This window comes from Lissotriton helveticus, chromosome 3_1, assembly GCF_964261635.1.
Source record: "Lissotriton helveticus chromosome 3_1, aLisHel1.1, whole genome shotgun sequence".
Taxonomy (NCBI): Eukaryota; Metazoa; Chordata; class Amphibia; order Caudata; family Salamandridae; genus Lissotriton; species Lissotriton helveticus.
The window spans coordinates 1,159,934,907-1,159,955,683 of record NC_136061.1 but is presented as its reverse complement, the minus strand read 5'-3'; the positions used below and the strand labels follow the sequence as shown (position 1 = coordinate 1,159,955,683).

The following is a 20,777-nucleotide window of genomic DNA, read 5'->3' as shown; positions in this document are numbered from 1 at the left end:
CCGCATTTATCTTTGTTCAAAGACCTGGTGATTAAAGCCTTTATGGAAGGCTTAAAAAGAGTAATACCTACCAGAATAACTCCGGCACGGGTATGGAATCTCAACATTAGACTTACAAGACTCATTGGTCCTCCCTTTGAAACATTACACAATTGTCCTTTACAGTTCCTTTCATGGAAACTTGCCTTCCTCATTGCAATCACTTCATTAAAGAGAGTTGGCGAGCTACAGGCATTAACCATAGAAGAACCCTTCTTTCAGCTTCATAAAGATAGAGTAGTTCTTCGCACCGACCCAAAATTCATACTTAAAGTATTTTCTGGTTTTCATCTTAACCAATCAGTTGAGTTACCTGTTTTCTTCCCTCAGCCTGATTCTGTAGCAGAACGAGCTCTTCACACACTTGATGTCAGAAGAGCATTATTGTATTATATAGAAAGGATAAAAGATTTTTGTAAAACAAAGCACTGTTTGGCGCATTTACACCACCTCACAAGGGCAATCCTATCTCTAAATCTGGAATTTCAAGATGGATTGTTACATGCATTCAAATTTGTGAAGCAATATCCAAAATAACTTTATCTGTACCCCCTAGGGCGCATTCTACTTGCAAAATAGGGGCATATATGGGTTTTTTATAGGTAACATTCCTATAGCTGACCTCTGTAAAGCAGCAACATGATCTACACCACACACATTTACCAAACACTATTGTGTATATGTATTAGCTCAGCAACGAGCCAATGTAGGGCAAGCAGTGCTAAAGACACTTTTTCAGACAATTGTAGCATCCACTGGTTAGCCACTGCTTTGGGAGAATTCTGCGATATAGTCTATGCAAAGCTGGAAAACAATCTAACAATGGAGTCTATGCCCATGTGCACTATCACCTAAAGGAGGAGTCACCATACCTAGTGACTGGAAAGACTTCTTCGAAGAAAAACAACTTTCAAACATGCGGACCCAACACTAGATGGCAGGAGTGTGCAAAGCATGTGAATCTACAGCCCTTCATGCCCAGAACAGATGCTTACTGGGTAAGTAACCTAATCCATACACACGCATCATGCATCAGTGGACATTCGCATGGAAATGGGGTGCAGAGGATACCACACACACTTTCTTCCTTTTGCAAAAACACACATTGCTGACATTATCCGAAGAATTACACATGGAAAGGTTCCCTAAGGAAATAAGACGCATAACACCAGACACTATGCATTTTATCAAAATATAATGTGAACAAAGAAGATCCATCCCTGGATACTGTATGAACAGTCTCAAGTGCAATGGATTCCAACAAAATGTTCCATACTTAAAAACACTTAAACTGAGACCCCATCACATACTTTAGTTACTGAAGGTTGAATTCTTTTGGCTTATTTGGATGAAGAGGTGAAGCAGAACAAACCTCTTTCACTCAGTTACCCAGCTGCACCTTTTTGATTAGAAGAGAAGGTAGTCCTGCTCCTTTAGAAAGTACATTGCTGCCTTTTGCCCGTCTGTTTTCTTGCCTGGGTGAAGCAGTTCTGTTAGAGGGCCCGCTGCTTCATGATCTTGGCCCATCTTGATAGGGCATCTACTACTACACTTATCACCGCTTTGACTGGTAGGCCACCCAAGGAACTTGGGCAGTGGTGAGGTTTCAGTCTCATGGCCTATATTTAATGCTTTTTACTTTATCACAGCACAGGAGGCATGTTCAACACCTCACCACTTCAAAAATATAAGTTGACTGATCGGCAGGACTGATATGGAGACTCAAAATTGCTTTATATAGGCTTTACTTTGAGGAATTAGATGACAGGCTTGCATCGACAAAGATTCAGTATATTTATTGCTCAGCCTCTGGAAATTCATTGCCTGGGCCTGCTGTCATAAGAATGAGAGATGAGGGAACCTCCCCACTAGAACAAGAGATGAGGGAACCTCCCCAAACCCAACAACCACACATGCACAAATACACACACTACCAGTAAGGCAGATCTGGTGGATAAATCAAGCCAGAAGAAGACTTGAAAGATGACCAGTCACGGAACTGCCAGACATGAAAAGTAGAAAGACTACTAGGAAGCATAGAAGGCGACGCCTTAAAGCAACTTTTTTGGTACAGGAACTGCCTGAAGAAAGTTGCCAAAGAATCAGTAACACTCTCCATGGCAAGGAATGTTAATATTTAAATACAAATAACAGAAGCAGGCCTGTTTGTTTGTGATGTCTTCATTGCTGGTTCGATTCACACTCAGTAGTACAATTGATGATGCAAGATTCATCTACACTTTCTATATTTAAGGTTCCACCAATGTTTCATTAATCATAAAAGGTTTTCACACTTGGGTAATGGATAGCTTATCAAATACTGTTGAGCAGGTGGGTCCCGCATATGCTCACTACCGTAACCATGACACAAGTGCAGATTATTTCTTAGATTGAACTAAATTATATATCTGTGTTGTATTTTTTCCTTGACCCCTTAGAACCCCGACAGACCTGGGTACTGAGCTCACACCCTCATCCCTGGAGGAAACCAGTGGAACGTTCCTTCTGAAGAAGGAGAGTGAACGTAGAGCCACCCTGCACCAGATCCTGAGTGAGGACATGTCCTCCATTGTCGCAAGCCTGGTGGAGTCCCAGAGTGAGGTGGGTGTTGAGATGCACACTGGCGACAGGACATTGTGGTCTGTCATGCCCATTTACCATGATTGATGTTACCCTAACTCCTTTATATGGAATTTTGTTTGTGTAACATTTTCTTGTAGGTAGGTTAGGTGAAGCACAAGATTGCTCCACCACCCTGTATATGGTGATTATTTTTTAAGTTTTAAAGAAAATTTTATTGGATATAAGAATGCAGTAAGGGAGAAGATACAATATCAATATGAAAACAAAACAAGCAAAACATTATAATGCATAAGAAAACGAGAAAGAGAGAAGGAAAGGAAAGAGAAAAGAAAGAAGGGGGGAGAGGGTAAAGAAGAAAGAAAAAGACTCAGCAAAGAAAAATACAATATCAATAGTTAAATCACATCATTGTAAACGAAAACTTGCAATATTCTAGAAAAAAGATGAATATTTATAAAGGAAGAATGCACAAGTTGAAAATAAAGAGAAGAAGTAAGTAAAGAAAAAAGAAATCATGGAGGTTTGGGGACTTCCTCAGTTCGAGGGGAGTGAAGCACAGAAGATTTGGCTGAGGAATCTAAGAAGGAAGTGATAGGTAACCACAATAAATCACGTTGGATAGAAACTGTAACAGGGTAAACATAAGCTCTATCTAATCTATGATTAAAACAGACACCATACCACCAAGCCTGATAAGATATGGATGAGGTATCTTTCCATGCCTTGGTAATTTGCTGAAACGCTACAGCTAAGAGAAGATCAATAATAGAAGTGTTGAATGGGGAGGAGGACCATAGATCGGAAAGGCTACCCAGGAAAATGTGTGTAAAAGAAAAGGGGAAATCAGTGGAAAAAATATTGTTAAGCTGCTGCCAAACTTTGGACCAAAATGTACGAACAAGAGGACATAGGAATAGCATGTGTTTGAGATCCGCCCGTACTTCTGAGCAAGACCAACATTTGGAGGGGAGGGAGGAGTCTATTGTATTCAACCTAGCGGGAGTGAGCATGAGACGATTATAAAGAAAAAATAAAGTTTGAGTAGTGTTGGCTGCCCTAGAGGATTTCCGTTTCTTATTCCATATATCTTGCCATAAAGAGAGAGAAAACGACTCACCAAAATCTAATTCCCACGCCTGTTCAATGCTCGATTTATCTCTTATCAGCAGGAGATTCATGTAATTTTTATAAATCTGGGAGGCAGAGGAAGAGGATAATAGAAAGGGCAGGGTAAGAGGAGATGAAGAGGATGTACAAGAAACAGGAGGGAAGAGAATTATAGCTGGTTTGAACAGCATGGATCAGTAACGTGTATTTGGAGAGGAAGAGAAAGGGAAGAGAAAAACGAGTCTGAAGAATAGGGAAAGGGATACAAGAACCATGTTGAAAGAGTTGATGAACCCAAAAGAGACCCTGATCATACCAAGCTTTCCAGAAAAGGGTCCTAGTTTTAATAAGAGGATTATACCAAAGAGGAGATTGCAAAAATCAAGTCCGTTCATCAAGACCATTCAGAAATAATGGAAAGAAGAGTTTCCTAGAATTCTTAAGAATCGGCAAAGACATTTGCTGCGGAATACGAGGTAATAAAACAAACTCCTTAAAAGAGAAGGGGTAAAAAAAGGAGGATTCAATGTCAACCCATAAGGGAAAAGAGGTATCATCTAATAATGAATTAGATAAAAAAGAAAGCGAGTGAGAAAGAAAGAAGGAAGTATGATACGAGGAGAAATCAGGAAAATCAACTCCTCCCAAGTGCTTGGGACATCTAAGTTTGGAAAAAGACATTCTAGCTCTCTCATTTTGCCAAAGGAAACTGGATAAAATAGAATAAATAGTTTTATAACAGGATTTTGGAACGTTGATAGGGAGATAAGAAAGAAAAAATAAAATAATAGGAACTAGCATCATTTAAATTGAATCTTATCTTCCCCACCAAGATAAAAATAGAGGATGCCATCTTGCCGTGGAATCTTTGAGAGTAGTATGTAAGTGTTTAATATTAAGGGCGACAGTTTCTTTAATGGAAGGAGCAAACCAGAGACCTAAATATTTGATTTTTGAAGGGCTCCAATGAAAAGAGGAGATCATAAAATCCACATGAAAACAAAATTTATTAAGGGGAAGAATGTCACATTTATCGACATTCAATTTATAACCGGACACAGCTGCAAAATCAGAAACTTCAGAAAGGAAGGCAGGAACAGAAGTTTGAGGATTAGAAATAAAAAGGAGGATGTCATCGGCATAAGTAGATAACTTTACTTGTTTTCCACCATAAGAGAATCCAGAAATATTTGCATTAAGCCGAATTTTTGTTAGAAAAGGTTCCAAAGCAAGAATAAAAAGAAGGGGTGAAAGAGGACAGCCCTGGCGAACGCCACGAAACAGAGGAAAAGAAGAGGAAATAAGGCCATTAGCAAAAATAAAGGATCTAGGAAAAGAATACAATAAAGAAACATAAGAAAGAAATTTAGACCCAAAGCCAAACCATTTAAGAGAAGACAAAAGAAAGGGCCAATTAACTCTGTCAAAAGCCTTCTCTGCATCTAAAGCTATAGCAGCTAAAGAGTGAGGAGAAGTCTGTGATTTACTAAGGACATTGAAAAATAATCGTGTGTTGTCAGAGAGGTGACGACCCTTGATGAAACCACATTGTTCCCTACCTTTGAGCTGGGGTAAAAACTTATCTAAACGTAAAGCTAAAATCTTTGCAAACATTTTGTAATCAAGATTAATCAAAGAGATAGGTCGATAATTTTTACATAAAGTATGATCTTTATTGTCCTTGGGAAGAAGGCAAATCAATGCCTCCTGAAAGGAGCCTTCGGATTTTTGGGAAGATATAAAGAAAAAAAATAATTGATGTAATTTAGGAACAAGAAACGCAGAGAAATGAGAGTAAAACTCAATGGAGAAGCCATCCGGACCAGGAGCCTTGCCTCTTTTGAGAACGCGAATGGCTTCTAAAATATCCACTGAGGTAATATCCTTATCTAAGGAGGAGAAATCTACATCAGAAACAGAGGGAGAAGGAATAAAAGATCGATAATGATCAATGGTTGACAACAGAGGGGGAGACTCAGGAGTATAAAGAGTCTGATAAAAATGAGAAAATTCACCCAAAATATCTTCGTCCTTATGAAGAGTGGTATTAGTGGAGGAGACAATTGACTCAATTTTTGTACGCTCTTTTTTAACCTTAAGATAATTTGCGAACATCTTGCCAGCTTTTTTTTGTGAGGAACAATAGGTAGCACTGGATTTAAGTAAAATTAAATTAGCAGATTCGGTAGATACTTTATTGAAGGAAAGTTTGGCAGTAATGAGATTGTTAAGATCAGATTGAGATTTGGTCGAATAATATACCTGTTCCAAGTGTTTAATACAGGAAGTAAGATTGGAGATAGATTGCGTGGCTAAACGTCTCTTCTTGGCAACATATGAAATGATGAAATCTCTAGAGGCAGCTTTAAAAGTGTCCCATACCAATTGAGGGGATGTTTGAGGGGATTCATTGTCCGTAAAGAAAAGGGAAGCAAAATTAAGGAAAGCAACAGAGAACGAAGTATCTAGGAGTAGGGAATTGTTGAATCTCCATCGCTTACACCTTTAGTGGGAGGAAGTAAATCAAGCTGGAGTGAGACTGGGGCATGATCTGAGATTAAAATGGAGCCTATATCAGAGTGAGTGATGAGTTGTGTGAGAGCTTTGGATATGAAAAGATAATCTATACGGGATTGGGAAGAGTGGGCTGGGGAAAAGTATGTATATTCTTGCAGAGTAGGGTTGCAAAGCCGCCATGAATCAACTAGGGATCGTTGGGAAATAAGTGAAGTGAATTGAGCATGCATTGGAGAGGGAGAAAATCGGGAATTGGACTTACGGTCAAGGAAAGGGTCCATAATCATGTTACAGTCTCCGCCCAAAATAAAATAATCATCAGTGTAATGCATCGTGGATGAGAGAATTTGAGGCCAGAACAACTTATCAGGAACAGTAAGAGCATATACATTAAAAATAGTTAAAGGAATTTTGTTAACCAACAACGATATAACAACCCACCTGCCCGCTGTGTCATTATCTTGTTTAACAAGCTGAACATTCAAACGTTTATGACAAAGAATAGCAACCCCGTTACGTTTTCCCGTCCCCGGTGAAGCAAAAACTTGACCCACCCAGTTACGACGTAATTTAGAAACTTCAACATCTTTAACATGAATTTCTTGTAATAATACTATATCTGCTTTCAGATGAGCTAAGTGGGAAAGAACACGTTGTCTCTTGATAGGAGACCCCAAACCTTTAACATTCCAAGAAACTACATTAATTGGCATCTAGAAATTCTAAAAAATAAGTGAAACATATGAATAATAAGCAGAAAAATAACCGTACAACAAGTGAAAATAGGAAAAAGGTGCAAGTAGTGTTAGAACGAGGAAGAAAAGAAAAAAGAAGATGTAGGATATAGAAGTATGAAGACAAGTACATGATATAATAAATATAGAAAAATGGGAAAATAGAATAAAAGAAAGAGAAGAATGATGGATGAAAGGAGAAGAAATAATTTGAGAAACAAGAAAATGAGGAAAAGAGAGAAGAGCTGAGAAAAGGAAAAGGGAGGAAAGAGAGTACAGAAAGAAGGCAAACATAGAAGTTCAGTTCAATAACAAAATCCATACCGTAAAGATACAAGAGTACTGGGGATGGAGGAACCATAAAGGAAGGAAGCACAACTGGCCGAAGACTCCACGAAGACGCGGCAAGGGGAGAAACCATCAGGCAGTTGAGGAGGAACAAATGAAAAAACAATCGCAGGGACCACAAGATCAGCAACTAAAGGAATACGAAAAGAGAAAAATAACGTGAAACAAAACATAGGGTAAGACATAATTAGTTGTACAAAAGAAGATCATACAAAGACAGTCTACATGAGGAAGAGATCAAACAACCGAAGAGAACATGACAATAAGAGACAATAAATCGAACAATAAACTATGGCTGCGGAATGTCCATCGAGTCAGCATGACGGGAGTCCAGGAACTGCTGCAGGCGAACAGGGTCTTCATAAGATGTCGTCTTATTATTATAAGTGACTCTAAAGATGCAGGGGTGAAATAACCCATAGCGGGCATTCAAAGCTCATAAAGCAGGCCTCCTGTCCAAAACTCTTTTACGGCGATCCGCAGTAGCTTTGGCATAGTCCTGAGCAAAGAACAAATTAGAGCCATTGTGTGAAATCTTCCCTTTCTGTTTAGCTGCATGAAGGACTCGCAGAAGGTCAGTATATTCCAAAAAATATAGGATAACACCTCTAGGTTTCACAGAGGAAGTGGACGATGATGAACGAGAAGCTGGACCCAAACGATGAGCACGTTGAATATTCAGAGGAGGTGATGGTGGAAGATTGAGTAGAGTGGGAAGAAAGGATTGAAAAAATGAAATAGGATTTGACCCTTCAAGATTTTCAGCAAGGCCATAAATACGTAAGTTATTATGCCTATTTCTGTTTTCCAAATTCTCGACTTGTTGTTTGAGAGAAGCAATCTCTTTCTGCATAGTAGGAACCTGGCCGATAACCTTTTGAGCTGAAGCCAAGGAACCCTCAAGGTCTACCACTCTCTGTTGTGTATGAGACCAGTTATCCTCAAGATTCTGGAGACGGCAATTAGTCTCTGACATATATGGTTTAAGTGCACAAATCTCTTCCAATAGCAGCTCCTTAGAAATAGTATTCGTCATGCCTGTAGGTGAAGGAGGATTAGTTTTTGTCCGCTTCCCTGAATTAGCAGTCGGAGATGGTGTGGAGGGCTTGGAAAGAGGGTTTGAGGAACGTGAAACAGGAGTAGTAGAACCCTTGGTGGTAGGATTATCCGATTGTGAATCATCAAACGAATCTTGCAGAACGTTGAAAGGATTATTATCCTCTAAAGGCACATGAGAAACAGAGCGTTCCTGAAGGGCAGCAATACGGCTGGTGCGTGACGTTGCCATGATATAAAGAAGAAAAAACTGAAAACGCACTGCGTCAGAAGAGAAACACTGTCACTATGAGAGAAAATATCAGGAGTGAATGAACAATCACGCTTGCCCCAGAGGAATATCAATGAAAAGTAAAACTAATCATATATAGAGGCAAGAAAAGGTCATTGAAAACCCGGTAATTCATAAATCTTCATATCGAAGTGGAAGTGAGGAGAAAGTCAAAATGGCGGCCACATTCTGAGGAGAAGTAGAAAATGCTATTGAATCAGCATAGGGGGTTCTCAAAACAGGAAAGCACAGTCCTCAAGAAGGAAACTGCAGAAGTCACCAGAAAGAAATCTCCAGCATATCGAAATTGGAGTCCAGCAAAGCGAAAGCAGCACAAACAGCAAAGGATGGAACAAAATGGTGGTCGCGATCAAACGCGAGCCGTCAGTAACTTTAGAAAATAAAATACCGGTACGGGCAGCTGCTTATGGAGTGGAAAGCACATGTAGACGTGCAGGGTGCCTTCCGCCACACTTTGAACGCTGTTCCGGCAGTCCATAAAGGAAGGAAACGCCTGGAAGAATCCCCGTCACCTTACGTCGTAACGGAGCTCTCCGGACCTGCGGCCATCTTCCTTGGTGCCGTAGCCACGCCCCCCATATGGTGATTATTAAGATGCTTATTCCTTCTACTCAGTGGCTATAATTCTCTTTTTTTGTGTTTCCTCGTTGATGCCAAAGTAGATAGAAGGCACGTTAGTGTCTGTGATGCCCAAATTGGCCTGAGCCATTCAAAATTGAGATCTTGTCCACCTGACTCAATTTAGTGAGCAGTAGGCCAAACCCGCCAGACCAGCCAGCTGGGGCAACCTTCCATTGGACCAAAGTGGGGTCTCCTTCGTCAACCTTCCCCACTACTCTATCTTTCGCAGCACCTGCTTCCAGACCTGAAATACCACTCTAGTGGTGGAGGGCAGGGTCTTGCGCACTGATGCCGTGTATAAGATAATATGGATATTATTGGCCTCCATACATCTCCGCTCCACCATGTAGGCGCTGTCAGACCTGTCCCCGTACCACCAATCATTCAATATTAATAAATGCGAGGCCATATAATATCACTGGACATCCGAGGTGGCCAATCCGCCACAATAGGTCGACTGGAAGCACGTCCACAGTGCCACTTTAGAGGTCTTTCCTGCCCATAAAAACTGCCCCAGGGCCGAATTGACCTGGCAAAACCACAACGGGGAGACAGGGAAGGGATAGTTCTGCAGTTGATAAAGCAATCGTGGTAGTGACACCATCTTGAAGATGGCCGACCGACCAGGGAGAGATAGGGGCTTATGCGACCAGGCCTTCAACTCTTCGCGCACCCGCGTCCACACCAGTTGAATATCATGCTCCCATGTGACATCCATGGAATCCGACAAGAAAACCCACGGGTATCTCACCCCTATAGTAGTTGTCTGCACTGCCGAGGCCCAGGAGCGGAGTTCTACTCGTGTCCTCAAAGTCCACAAAGTAGATTTACATGGATTCATAAACAGACCCGATGATTCCCCAAAAATCTCCATGAACCGGAGCAACCTAGGTCCCGTCCTATTAATTTCAGTCAAAAAACCAGGACATCGTCAGCGTATATGGCAATACAGTCTGACAACCCCTGTGCCCACTCAAAGCCGGATACCTGTGCGTCTATTCGCACCCATGCCGCCAAGGGCTCCATGGCTAAGGCGAAAAGAAACGGCGACATTGGACACCCCGGCTGAGTTCTTCTGCCCACCGGGAAGGTGAAGGAGGCATACCCCGCAATGCGGACCGAGGCCGTGATGTCTGTGTATAACAGTCTCAGATAGGATAAAAACCGTGGACCCATATTTAGCCGGTCTAGGAGAGCAAATAAATACGTCCAACTAAGGGAGTCGAACGCCCTGTCCATGTCCGCAGGGAGGAATGCACCTGGCACAGCAAGCCCCCCGAATAGTGTCTATTATGCCTTGTTGCCCTCTGGGGTATAAAGCCAGCCTGATCCGGGTGAACTATTGAGGCGATATGCGGATGAAGGCGATTAGCCAAGGCCTTGGCCAAGGTCTTAACTTCTATATTCAGCAATGAAATGGGGCGATAAGATGCATGCCGGTCTAAGGGTCGCCCCGGCTTGTGAAACACTACCACCTCGGCGTGTCTCCAATCCTGTGGTAGACAACAACACTCTCTTGCCTCCTCCACCACTCGAAGGAAGTGGTGTCTCAATTTTTCAAAATATTTCTTGTAAAACTTGCATGGATACCCATTGGGTCCCGAGTTTAGGTCACTCAGAGCCACACCCAGCTCCTCCTCCGTAAACGGAAGGTCTAAATCCACTCGAGCAGCATCCAAGAGGGTCTGAGTTGGAAGGTCTGCTAGGAACCCATGTATTTGCTCCACAGACAGTACCTCCTGTGGGATATAGAGTGCTGCATAATAATGTGCGAAGTTCTCTGCGATTGCAGAGGGATCCCCGGACGTTCTCCCAGCAGGTCCTAAAATCCCAGGGCGGACCAGGGGACGCATGGCCCCCTGGCACAAGCAATGAAGTAGCTTGCTAGACTCGTCCCCCCATTGGTAAATCCTTCTACGGGACGCCAGCCATGCCAAACGGGCCTCATCTTTACACAAATCTACATGTATTTGTCTTGCCAACATTAATTGACAGCGCACTATGGTGCCCCCTTGCACCCTACCCCCCTACCGGCCCGCTCCAAGTCAATAAGATGGGCCTCGGACCTCAACAGCCCCTCTTTTCTAGTCCAACGCGCTGCAGAGCAGTATGAGATATCTACCCCACGTATGGTTGACTTAATTGCTTCCCATAAGGGGGTCGGCCATGGATCCCATATTAACCTCCAAATATTGATCAATGGCCATGTCAATATGGTCTCTGTAGTGTTCATACTGTAGATTCCACGGAGAGAGACGCCATCTAAAAGGTGGCCACGCAGTGCCTAACTGTAATGTTAAGGGGACCGGGGAGTGGTCCGACAAGCCCCTTGGAAGAATCTCTGCCTCCCTCACCCTTCCTATTACCCCCAAGGGCACAAATAGCGTGAAATGAGTTGTGCACTGAGGAAAAGTAAGTATAGCCCTGCTCTGCCCCATGCAACCCACACCATGAGTCCAATCAGCCCAGCCCTGTCGCCAAGGAGCTTAATTTAGTAGTCGGACAGGCAACGGGCAGTCCTCCCAGTCTCCAGCGGTCCCGTGCCACATCCATCACATCATTCCACTCACCCCCTATAACTGCCAAGCCAGCGGGAATCTACACCCACAGAATCATAAGGCGCTCAACTAAGATCCAAGATAGGGGTGGGGGGCATAGACACAACCCAGCACCACCTGTTCCTCATAAATAGTCCCCTGAATAAAGACGTACCTCCCCTGCGTGTCCACCCATGTCTTGGAATGGGTATATGGGACCTGTCGATGGATAAGAATAGCCACCCCCCTGGAACCCCTAGTGAACCCAGAGTGAAACACTTGTACAAAGCCGTACCGAAGTAGACAGAGGGCCTTCGTGCCCAGCCAGTGTCTCTCCTGCAACATCAGGACATCCGCCCCGGTCGCGTTTAGCCTGCCGGAGGCTGGCTCCCCTCTCAACCTTGTCCAGCATCTCCGAACATTCCAGCTCACAATATGGATACCCCCGCAACACGCTGTTGACTAGAAATTTAGTACGCCATCTACATTCCCAGCAGTATCAATGAATAGGGTAGGAGGCAACCAATAATGAGACCCCGCTGCGCGGTAGCATCATAACAATGCATCTATATATGAAACAAACACCTTCATCCTCGTGCATAAAAGTTATCATCTAGAGTGCAGGTAATAGCCCTACATAGTAACAAGACAGTGCAATGAAAAGACCCCAACCACCCAACAACCCCCCACCCCAATACCTCAAAACTGCTGAAGTATCGATTGCGGCGACTGCAGCACGAGGGCACCAACGGGAGCACCCCGCCCACCTCCACCAATAGATCCCCTGGAGCCCACCCATGGTCCACGGGCTGTCCCCCGGACCTTGGACGGTCCAACAGAGTAGAAGCCCCTGTACTTGCCGCGTCGGGCAGGCGTATATCTGCATTAGTTCCTCATCTGGGGGAGTTACGTTACATTTACGAGGCCAAGTGCCATGGCCGGGACACCAAGGCTGATCTACTGACATCACTTCGGGACTGCGAACGGCGGCGGGATTGAGATCTTCTAGAGTTTTTATTTTTAAGCTTCAGTGGTTTGCGGACAAGATCACCAGTTGAAGAATCCGACTTCAACCTGGGTGGTGTATGTGGTCGCAATTTCACTGTCTCGTCTTTCCAAGTGAAGACCTCTTCAGGCGACTCAAAGAATAACATGCGTAGCTGGTAGAAGACCCGCAACCTGTCAGGATACAGGAGGGCATACAGCAGCTGTAGGCTGCGAAGGCCGGCCTTCGCCGCCATGAAGGACTGCCGTTTCTGTTGAACCATTCTAGTATAGTCCAGGAATACAAGAATACGGGCATTGTCGAAGTGAAGGAGTTCTTTAAGGCGGGCCTGCTTCAGGATTGCGTCCCTATCATGGTAGTTCAGAATCTTCACCATGATCGGTCGCCATGATCGGTCGCGGCCTAGCGCTTTTGCATCAGGGCTCTGCGTGCCCGTTCAATAATGAAGCAGCGAGACATTGATTCTAGTGGAAGCCAACTGATGAGCCATGTGGTTAAGAACTGCTCCACATTCCCATCCTCCCATCCCTCCGGGAAATTCACAAAGCGCAAGTTACTCCTCTGGGCCCTCCCTTCTGCATATTCGACGCGAGAAGCCAAGCCTCTAGTGATTGTTTCCAAGGACGCCACTTTCTTCTTCAATGTGGTAACCGAATCTTCAACCTCTGAGACTCAGCCTCTGTGATGCGTTCGGTTGCATTCCGTAGGTCTTGGCGGAGGAGTAAAACTTCAGAGCCTACATATCCTATTTTGGTTTCTAAGGCAGTTCTGGACTGTGTGATAGCTGTCAACAGTGCTGCATTATCCGGGACTCCTTCCTGAGTGCCCCCTTGGTCGGCCGACGAGGCCCTCAGCCCGAGGTGTCGGTCCATCGTGCTCTGCTTGGCTGCCCCTTGGGCAGTTTATCCCTCGTCATATTGGCAGTTAGGCTCCAAGACGGTAAGTATGATGAGTAAATCTGGCCAAACCCGAGCCGCGCTGCCAAATGCAACAATCAAATCCAAGAATCACAGGATTATTCCCTTAGTGCCCACACTCTGCACGGGTCGGGTCAGATATGGCAATTCTTGAGGGCGTGGGACACAGGTGGAGAACAACCACCCACAAGCCGCACTGAGCACTCGCCCGGCCGCCTCCGCAGGCAGTTGAAGCTCCCTCCCCCCTCTCCATATCGGTGTCCCTGGTTCCCACGAGCCTGGGGAGCGCCCTCCCCGAACAAGCACAAGGTCTCTTCGGCGTACCCAGATCAATCAAGGACCGTCACGGGCCCCCCTGGTGCATGAGGCTGCCACCGCCACTCTCCGCGGCTCTGGCCTCGGTACGTCTGTGTAGGTCCCCGCTAGGCCCACTGCGTCCATGCTGTAAGGTACAGGGCCCTGGTCCAATCCAATCCAATCTAGCCGGCACGTGAGACCACGGTTACCGGCGGCACCCGGCTCCAGACACACCTCAAGGGCCGAATCATGGGTAATATTCCAGCCCCGAGTCCCCCCGGGAGCGACCACGCACTCCCTCTGCGGCCCGAGCTGACGGACAATTTTTACTAGCGGGGCACCGGGGCCATGAAGGTTGAAGGCATCGACACGGGGGCTCCACTACACCAGGCATGCAGAAGCAACCCAGCGCGCCTAGGGCGACCGGCCTTCCCACTGCGCACAGCCCGATCTGACTGTCGGCGCACTACAGGGGAGGACAAGTATAAGAGGGAGCGAGGCATGCAGTTTTATTTTCCCCCCAAGCGGTCTCGTTCTATTCAGGCCCTCGACTTCCACCAGTCTGCATACAGCGCCTCGAGCGGGCCGAACCAGGCCCACCCACGCTCCCTTGGGGCCAGCTCATCCACCCAGGAGTGTCGCCCCTGCCGACTCCCAGTCGGCCGTGTCGTCGGTTCCCCAGGCGTGGCTCGATCCAGCCACCAGTAGGCATCGACGGTGCAGGATAAATGGAGGAGCCTGCAAACCCTCCCAGATCAACTAGGCCCCGCTGGAGCCTCCACTTCATGGTATCTCCGGTCCGCGGTGTAGAGTCCTCAAGCAGCTCGATGTAGCCACAGGTTCGGGGTTGAGGGGCCCAGCACACTCACCAGATCTCCGCCACCCCAACGCATACACCGCATCAACCCAGCGCCACCTAGTGCAAGGCCGACACAGGGGGCCGTCAGCCGCTCCCCAAGCTTTGGCTGCAGAAGACGGGCCCTGCCTCAATTCCGGCCGCACTCAATGCCGGATGCCGATCGGATCGCTACTCCTCCGTCTCCCTAGCCAGGCCTGCTGGCGATGCACATTGGGGAAACAGAGCTGCGATCTGCACAGAACCAGCCTTTGGTGTCTCCGCCGTGGCCCCCACGCACTCCTAGCCCCCTCAGATGGTTTTCTTTCGCGGATTGACCGACGAGGCAGGATGAAGGAAAGATTATAAAGACGGGCTCAGCGGAGCTCACCTAAGTCGCAACCACCATGTTGGCTCACTAGGCCACCTCTTTTCCTTTTTAACAAAGCCTTGAAAGATAATCTGTTGGGCGCCTGGGCCAAGCCAGGTTCTTGCCCATCAGTCAATAGACAAGTGATGAGCCAGCATAGACCTGCTCCTGGGAATACACACTTTATTCTACAGCATCCTACTCCGGAGAGCTTGGTGTTTCAGGCATCTACTTGCCACTTGAACCACAGTTCCTTCCCAAATATTTTACCTGATAAAGAATCCAATCGGATGGACACATTCATGAACTAAAGGTTCTCCTCCAGCCTTGCACTATGATCCGTCAATACAGCATGTCTCCTGGGCAGGTATTTGACCTTTATTAGAAAGAACGATCGCACTCCTTTTTAAATGACGAGAAGGTGGTATCTGTGTTATACTGGTAAGTAGGTGCTGTTTGGTGTGCCCTTCTGAGTACCAGGGTCGTTTATGAACTGTGTAGCGTTATCCTAATCGAGGGTAACCTCTCCAAACGCACACTGTGCAATGAATTGTTCAATTGTTTATATGGTTAAAACGAATAAAGTTTTATTCAAAAAAGTTTATCATTCTTTTTGGTATTTCTTCTCAATAATTGTCGATGTTACAATCACATCAAAACATTATTCACAATTCCGTTTTCATATCAATTGCCCAATGCATTTCGGGCACTAGGCCCTTCTTCAGGGGCTCAAACTCTGTTCGAAAAAAGATATACATCGCTATTAATTCAAAAGGCATTGTTAAATTAAAAAAAACATTGCATGTTATTTTGCGATTATCACATGTATCGGTCACTTGAAGCTCGGAAACCTTATATCCCTCTGGGTACCTCATATCGTTTTGATTTTGCATCAGTTTAGTGTATACCACGATCTAAAGTAAGAATCATGTGCCTGTAAAATTATTCATACACAAAACCTGGCTTGTAAGCATTGTGGTTAAGGGTCTGGTTAAAGATGTAGCGGTGGAGACGTTGCCGAAAATAATAAATAAATAAATGATCCCCGGGTGAACATAATACAACACCGTGCTGTGCCAAAGTCGTACCTCCAATGTCGCGTTAAACAGTCTGATGGTCATAGAGTAGAGTTCCGATTTCACCCAAAGTTCATATCTAGAGTAAACAGTGAAATGTAGATGAAGAGCCAAGATCATAAAAATAAACGCCGATGTCTGGCAGTTAGTGCACAGCCATTGAAATACCTTATCAAGTCTTATGAAGTCGTGGCCTCGTGGTTGTAATGAAAATCGGTCCAAGTTCTAAAAGTGTAAAACGAGAGTCAAATCGGTCGGAATGCCGTGTTTGTGTGGAGACTGATATCGAGATTAACAAAAGTTGGCGTCTTACCGAACGCTAGTAGACTCGCGGCATGGTAACCTCGGGGTAGGCGTGACCCGGAAGTGCACGCTGATAGGATCAGCGGTACGTCTAAATTCATCCCGTGCAATTAATATCGACGGCAGACTTCGCGAACGAAGTACCAGTTAAGAAAGATAGACTACAATGTTTACAAGCGTGACACTACGACGACTGAGAGTGTCAGAATGAATAATAAAGTTGGTTTGAAAACTCGTGGCGACATTTTGTAAGAGGCGTGAATGAAATAACTCTGGGGTGATACTAGTAATACCCTGACCGAAGGAAAAGTGTGAGCTTCAACATTAGAAAATAAATGAATACCTCGTATTTACATCACTATTAAACATGCTGAGTATATGTCAATTTAGTGCTAAAGCGGGTGCAGATGAACAGTGCATATAAACATCATCATATGTTAGTTATTTTGAAAAGTCTACTGAATCCTAAATAAGGTCATCATGGTCACTGTGAAGTTCAAAAAGTCATTATAAAAAGCAGTTCAGATCACAGCGATCATTTAATCCTTTCGGTGGAATTATACTGAGAAAGGTCATCCAGAATATCTCCCGTCTTAGTAGGTGCTGGCAATTGTCTCTGCCTGGTAAAATCGAGGGTTGCTCCAAAATAAGAAATCTTACTTGACTGGCCGTGTGGTTGAAGGTATTGAAATGTGCAGCCAATGGTGATTTGACACTTTTTGTTCTTGTATTACTTTTGTGTTCAATCAATCTTGTTTTTATTTTTATTTCAGTTTTGCCAACATATGCCAGGCCGCACGGGCACTTAATCATATATATTACATTACGGCTGTCACAGGTAGCGTTAACTTTCAATTTGATTGATGTTCCTTGACTTGGGTGTCGAAATTTCCCTTTGATGATTGCGTTGCAATTGCCACAATTGTGGCAGGGCAACGTCCCTTTGTATACCATTGTTTTGGAATCATCCTGTTTGTTTAATACCTCTTTAATATTTTTGGTACGCTCGTATGCAAATCTGGGAGGTAGAGAGAATAGACCATTAAAGTCTTCTTCCAGGGCTAGTAAAGGCCAATGTTTCAACAAGATTCTCTTGATATGGAAGCTCTCTGTAGAATATTTGGAAATGAAAACCATTCTTTCTTGAGTAGTAGGTTTGTCTTTGGCTTTTAGCAGAGAAGTTCTGTCGACTTTGGATATCTTTGAGACTGCTTCTTGAAGGATGCCATTTGGATATCCTCGCTCTCGAAATTTGTCAATTGTGGTTGTCATGTTCTCCTGGAATGTGTTCTCTGTGGATGAAATACGTTTGATACGCAGTAGTTGTGAGTACGGGAGATGTTTTTTTAAAGAATGCTGGTGAAAACTTTGAAAGTGAAGTAGATTATTACCGTCCGTGGATTTAGTAAACACGCTGGTTTCAAGTTTTCCTTGGTGATTTGTAATCATTACGTCCAGAAGGATAATTGTTTGGTATTTATAGAATGTGTAAATTGAATCCTGTCGTTGACTTTGTTCAATTGTGAAATAACCTGTAGTAATGACTGTTCTGATCCCTTCCATAGGATGAATATATTGTCTATATATCTTTTGTATAAGATCAGATTGTCCGTCCACTAATTGTTTGCTAGTATATTGTTGAGTTCAAACCTGTGCATAAAAAGATTTGCGGGTGCCGCACAATTTCCCATTGCTGTACCCGAAGATTGGATGAAATATTCATTATTCCAACAGAAATAACTGTGGTACAAGGTGAAGTTCAATAGTTCCATTATGAATATCATCAAATTTTCTTCCATTTCAGTGTGCATCAAAAATGATGCCACTGCTTCCACTCCTAGATTGTGTGGGATGGAGGTGTATAGTGACTGAACGTCAATGGTACACAATATCATTTCCTTTGTGTAAACAGATGAATGTTCTTCCAAAATATTCAAAAAGCTTGTGGTATCTTTAATGTATGTGGACATCTTTTGTACTAGTGGTTGTAAATGCTTATCTAAGTACCTTCCACCCGGTTCATGAATAGTATTCACCGTGGAGACAATCTGTCTACAAGGAGGGTGCGTGGGGTGTTTGTGCACCTTTGGGATCATGTAGATGTAAGGTTGCGCTGGGTTTTGTTTGATCAGGTATTCTTTTTCTTTGGGACCAATGGTTCCTAGATTCATGGCTTTGTCTATGATAGTCGTGAGTATCTTCACAAATTCTGCGGTGGGGTCCTGTTTGATTTTCAAATAGATTTTTTCATCCATAACATGTTCTTGTACTCTTGAGTTGTAATACTCCGTGTCCATGATGACAAGGGCCCCGCCCTTGTCTGCTTGTTTGATGGTAATCATGGTATTGTTAGCCAAATTCTTTAATATTTGGTACTCTTTTTTCGATAAATTCATGACCTTTGATTTAGGTTGTTTGTAGATGGCTTCAATGTCTTTAGAAATGACTTTTTCATAGGCGTCCAATACTTTGTGACTTATAGGTAGAATACATTTACTCTTGCTCCTTAACCCCATCAGGGTACCCTTAACGGGTTCTTTGGATGGTGTGCTAATGTTATTGAAGAAATGTCTGAGCCTTAGTAGCCTCATAAATTTGTAAACACATACTTGGGTGTCCAAAGGTTTAGAGTGGAATGTAGATACAAAAGAGGTACCTTTTTGTAAAACTTGTTTTTCCTGCTTTGTAATTGGATGTTTCGATAGATTGATCACTAGGGTTTTTGACTTCTCGTGTTCTTCGCTATGGCATCTTGCATGGTTGTGTCTTTTTCCCCTCCTGGTTCTTCTAGTCTTGATGGACCTGCCTCTAAAAAAGACTCGGTCAGTGTACCAGTTTGTCTACCTCCGGATGTGGTTGGTTTTTCCATCGGTTTGTTTACATCTGGTCTAGTCGGTGGGTATCTTTTGGGTTGTGAGTCATCTGAGGATGAAGTTTCATCAGTTGATCTGCCTGTGGTGGGTTTTTGCTGTCTGTGTCAGGCATATATGTCTGCCCAATTGTAAACCTCGCCTAGTTTGTAATCTAATGAATCTCGTTTAAATTTTCTAATTTTGTGTTCATTTATTTCTTTGGTATATGTGTCCAATTGTATGTTGATTTCCTTAAGTGTTTCATCCATTTCCTCTGTGGTAAGCATTTCACTGAGTTCTGTTTTGAGTTGTACTGTTTCTTTTGAAAGCTCCTGAATAAGTTTGGCTAGTTCCTCCTACTCAAGAAAGAATGGTTTTCATTTCCAAATATTCTACAGAGAGCTTCCATATCAAGAGAATCTTGTTGAAACATTGGCCTTTACTAGCCCTGGAAAAAGACTTTAATGGTCTATTCTCTCTCCCTCCCAGATTTGCATACCAGCGTAACAAAAATATTAAAAAGGTATTAAACAAACAGGATGATTCCAAAACAATGGTATACAAAGGGACGTTGCCCTGCCACAATTGTGGCAATTGCAACACAATCATCAAAGGGAAAGAATTTCGACACCCAAGTCAAGGAACATCAATCAAATTGAAAGTTAACGCTACCTGTGACAGCCGTAATGTAATATATATGATTAAGTGCCCGTGCGGCCTGGCATATGTTGGCAAAACTGAAATAAAAATAAAAACAAGATTGATTGAACGCAAAAGTAATATAAGAACAAAAAGTGTCAAATCACCATTGGCTGCACATTTCAATACCTTCAACCACACGGCCAGTCAAGTAAGATTTCTTACTTTGGAGCAACCCTCGATTTTACCAGGCAGAGACAATTGCCAGCACCTACTAAGACGGGAGATATTCTGGATGACCTTTCTCAGTACAATTCAACCGAAAGCATTAAATGATCGCTGTGATCTGAACTGCTTTTTATAATGACTTTTTGAACTTCACAGTGACCATGATGACCTTATTTAGGATTCAGTAGACTTTTCAAAATAACTGTAATATATGATGTTTATATGCACTGTTCATCTGCACCCGCTTTAGCACTAAATTGACATATACTCAGCATGTTTAATAGTGATGTAAATACGAGGTATTCATTTATTTTCTAATGTTGAAGCTCACACTTTCCCTTCGGTCAAGGTATTACTAGTATCACCCCAGAGTTATTTCATTCACGCCTCTTACAAAATGTCGCCACGAGTTTTCTAACC

General features: G+C 43.8%; 1 protein-coding gene across 2 annotated transcripts in view; it reads left to right on the top strand.

Annotated features, from left to right (window-relative positions):
- The window catches only part of LOC144823334 (mitogen-activated protein kinase kinase kinase 6-like), a 1,091,718-nt gene that overhangs the window by 828,017 nt on the left and 242,924 nt on the right, over nucleotides 1-20,777 (top strand). For both annotated transcript variants that reach the window (XM_078681777.1, XM_078681776.1), the window contains exon 22: nucleotides 2,478-2,640. In XM_078681777.1, the coding sequence (XP_078537903.1) occupies nucleotides 2,478-2,640 (163 nt within the window). The remainder of the gene's footprint in view (nucleotides 1-2,477; nucleotides 2,641-20,777) is intronic.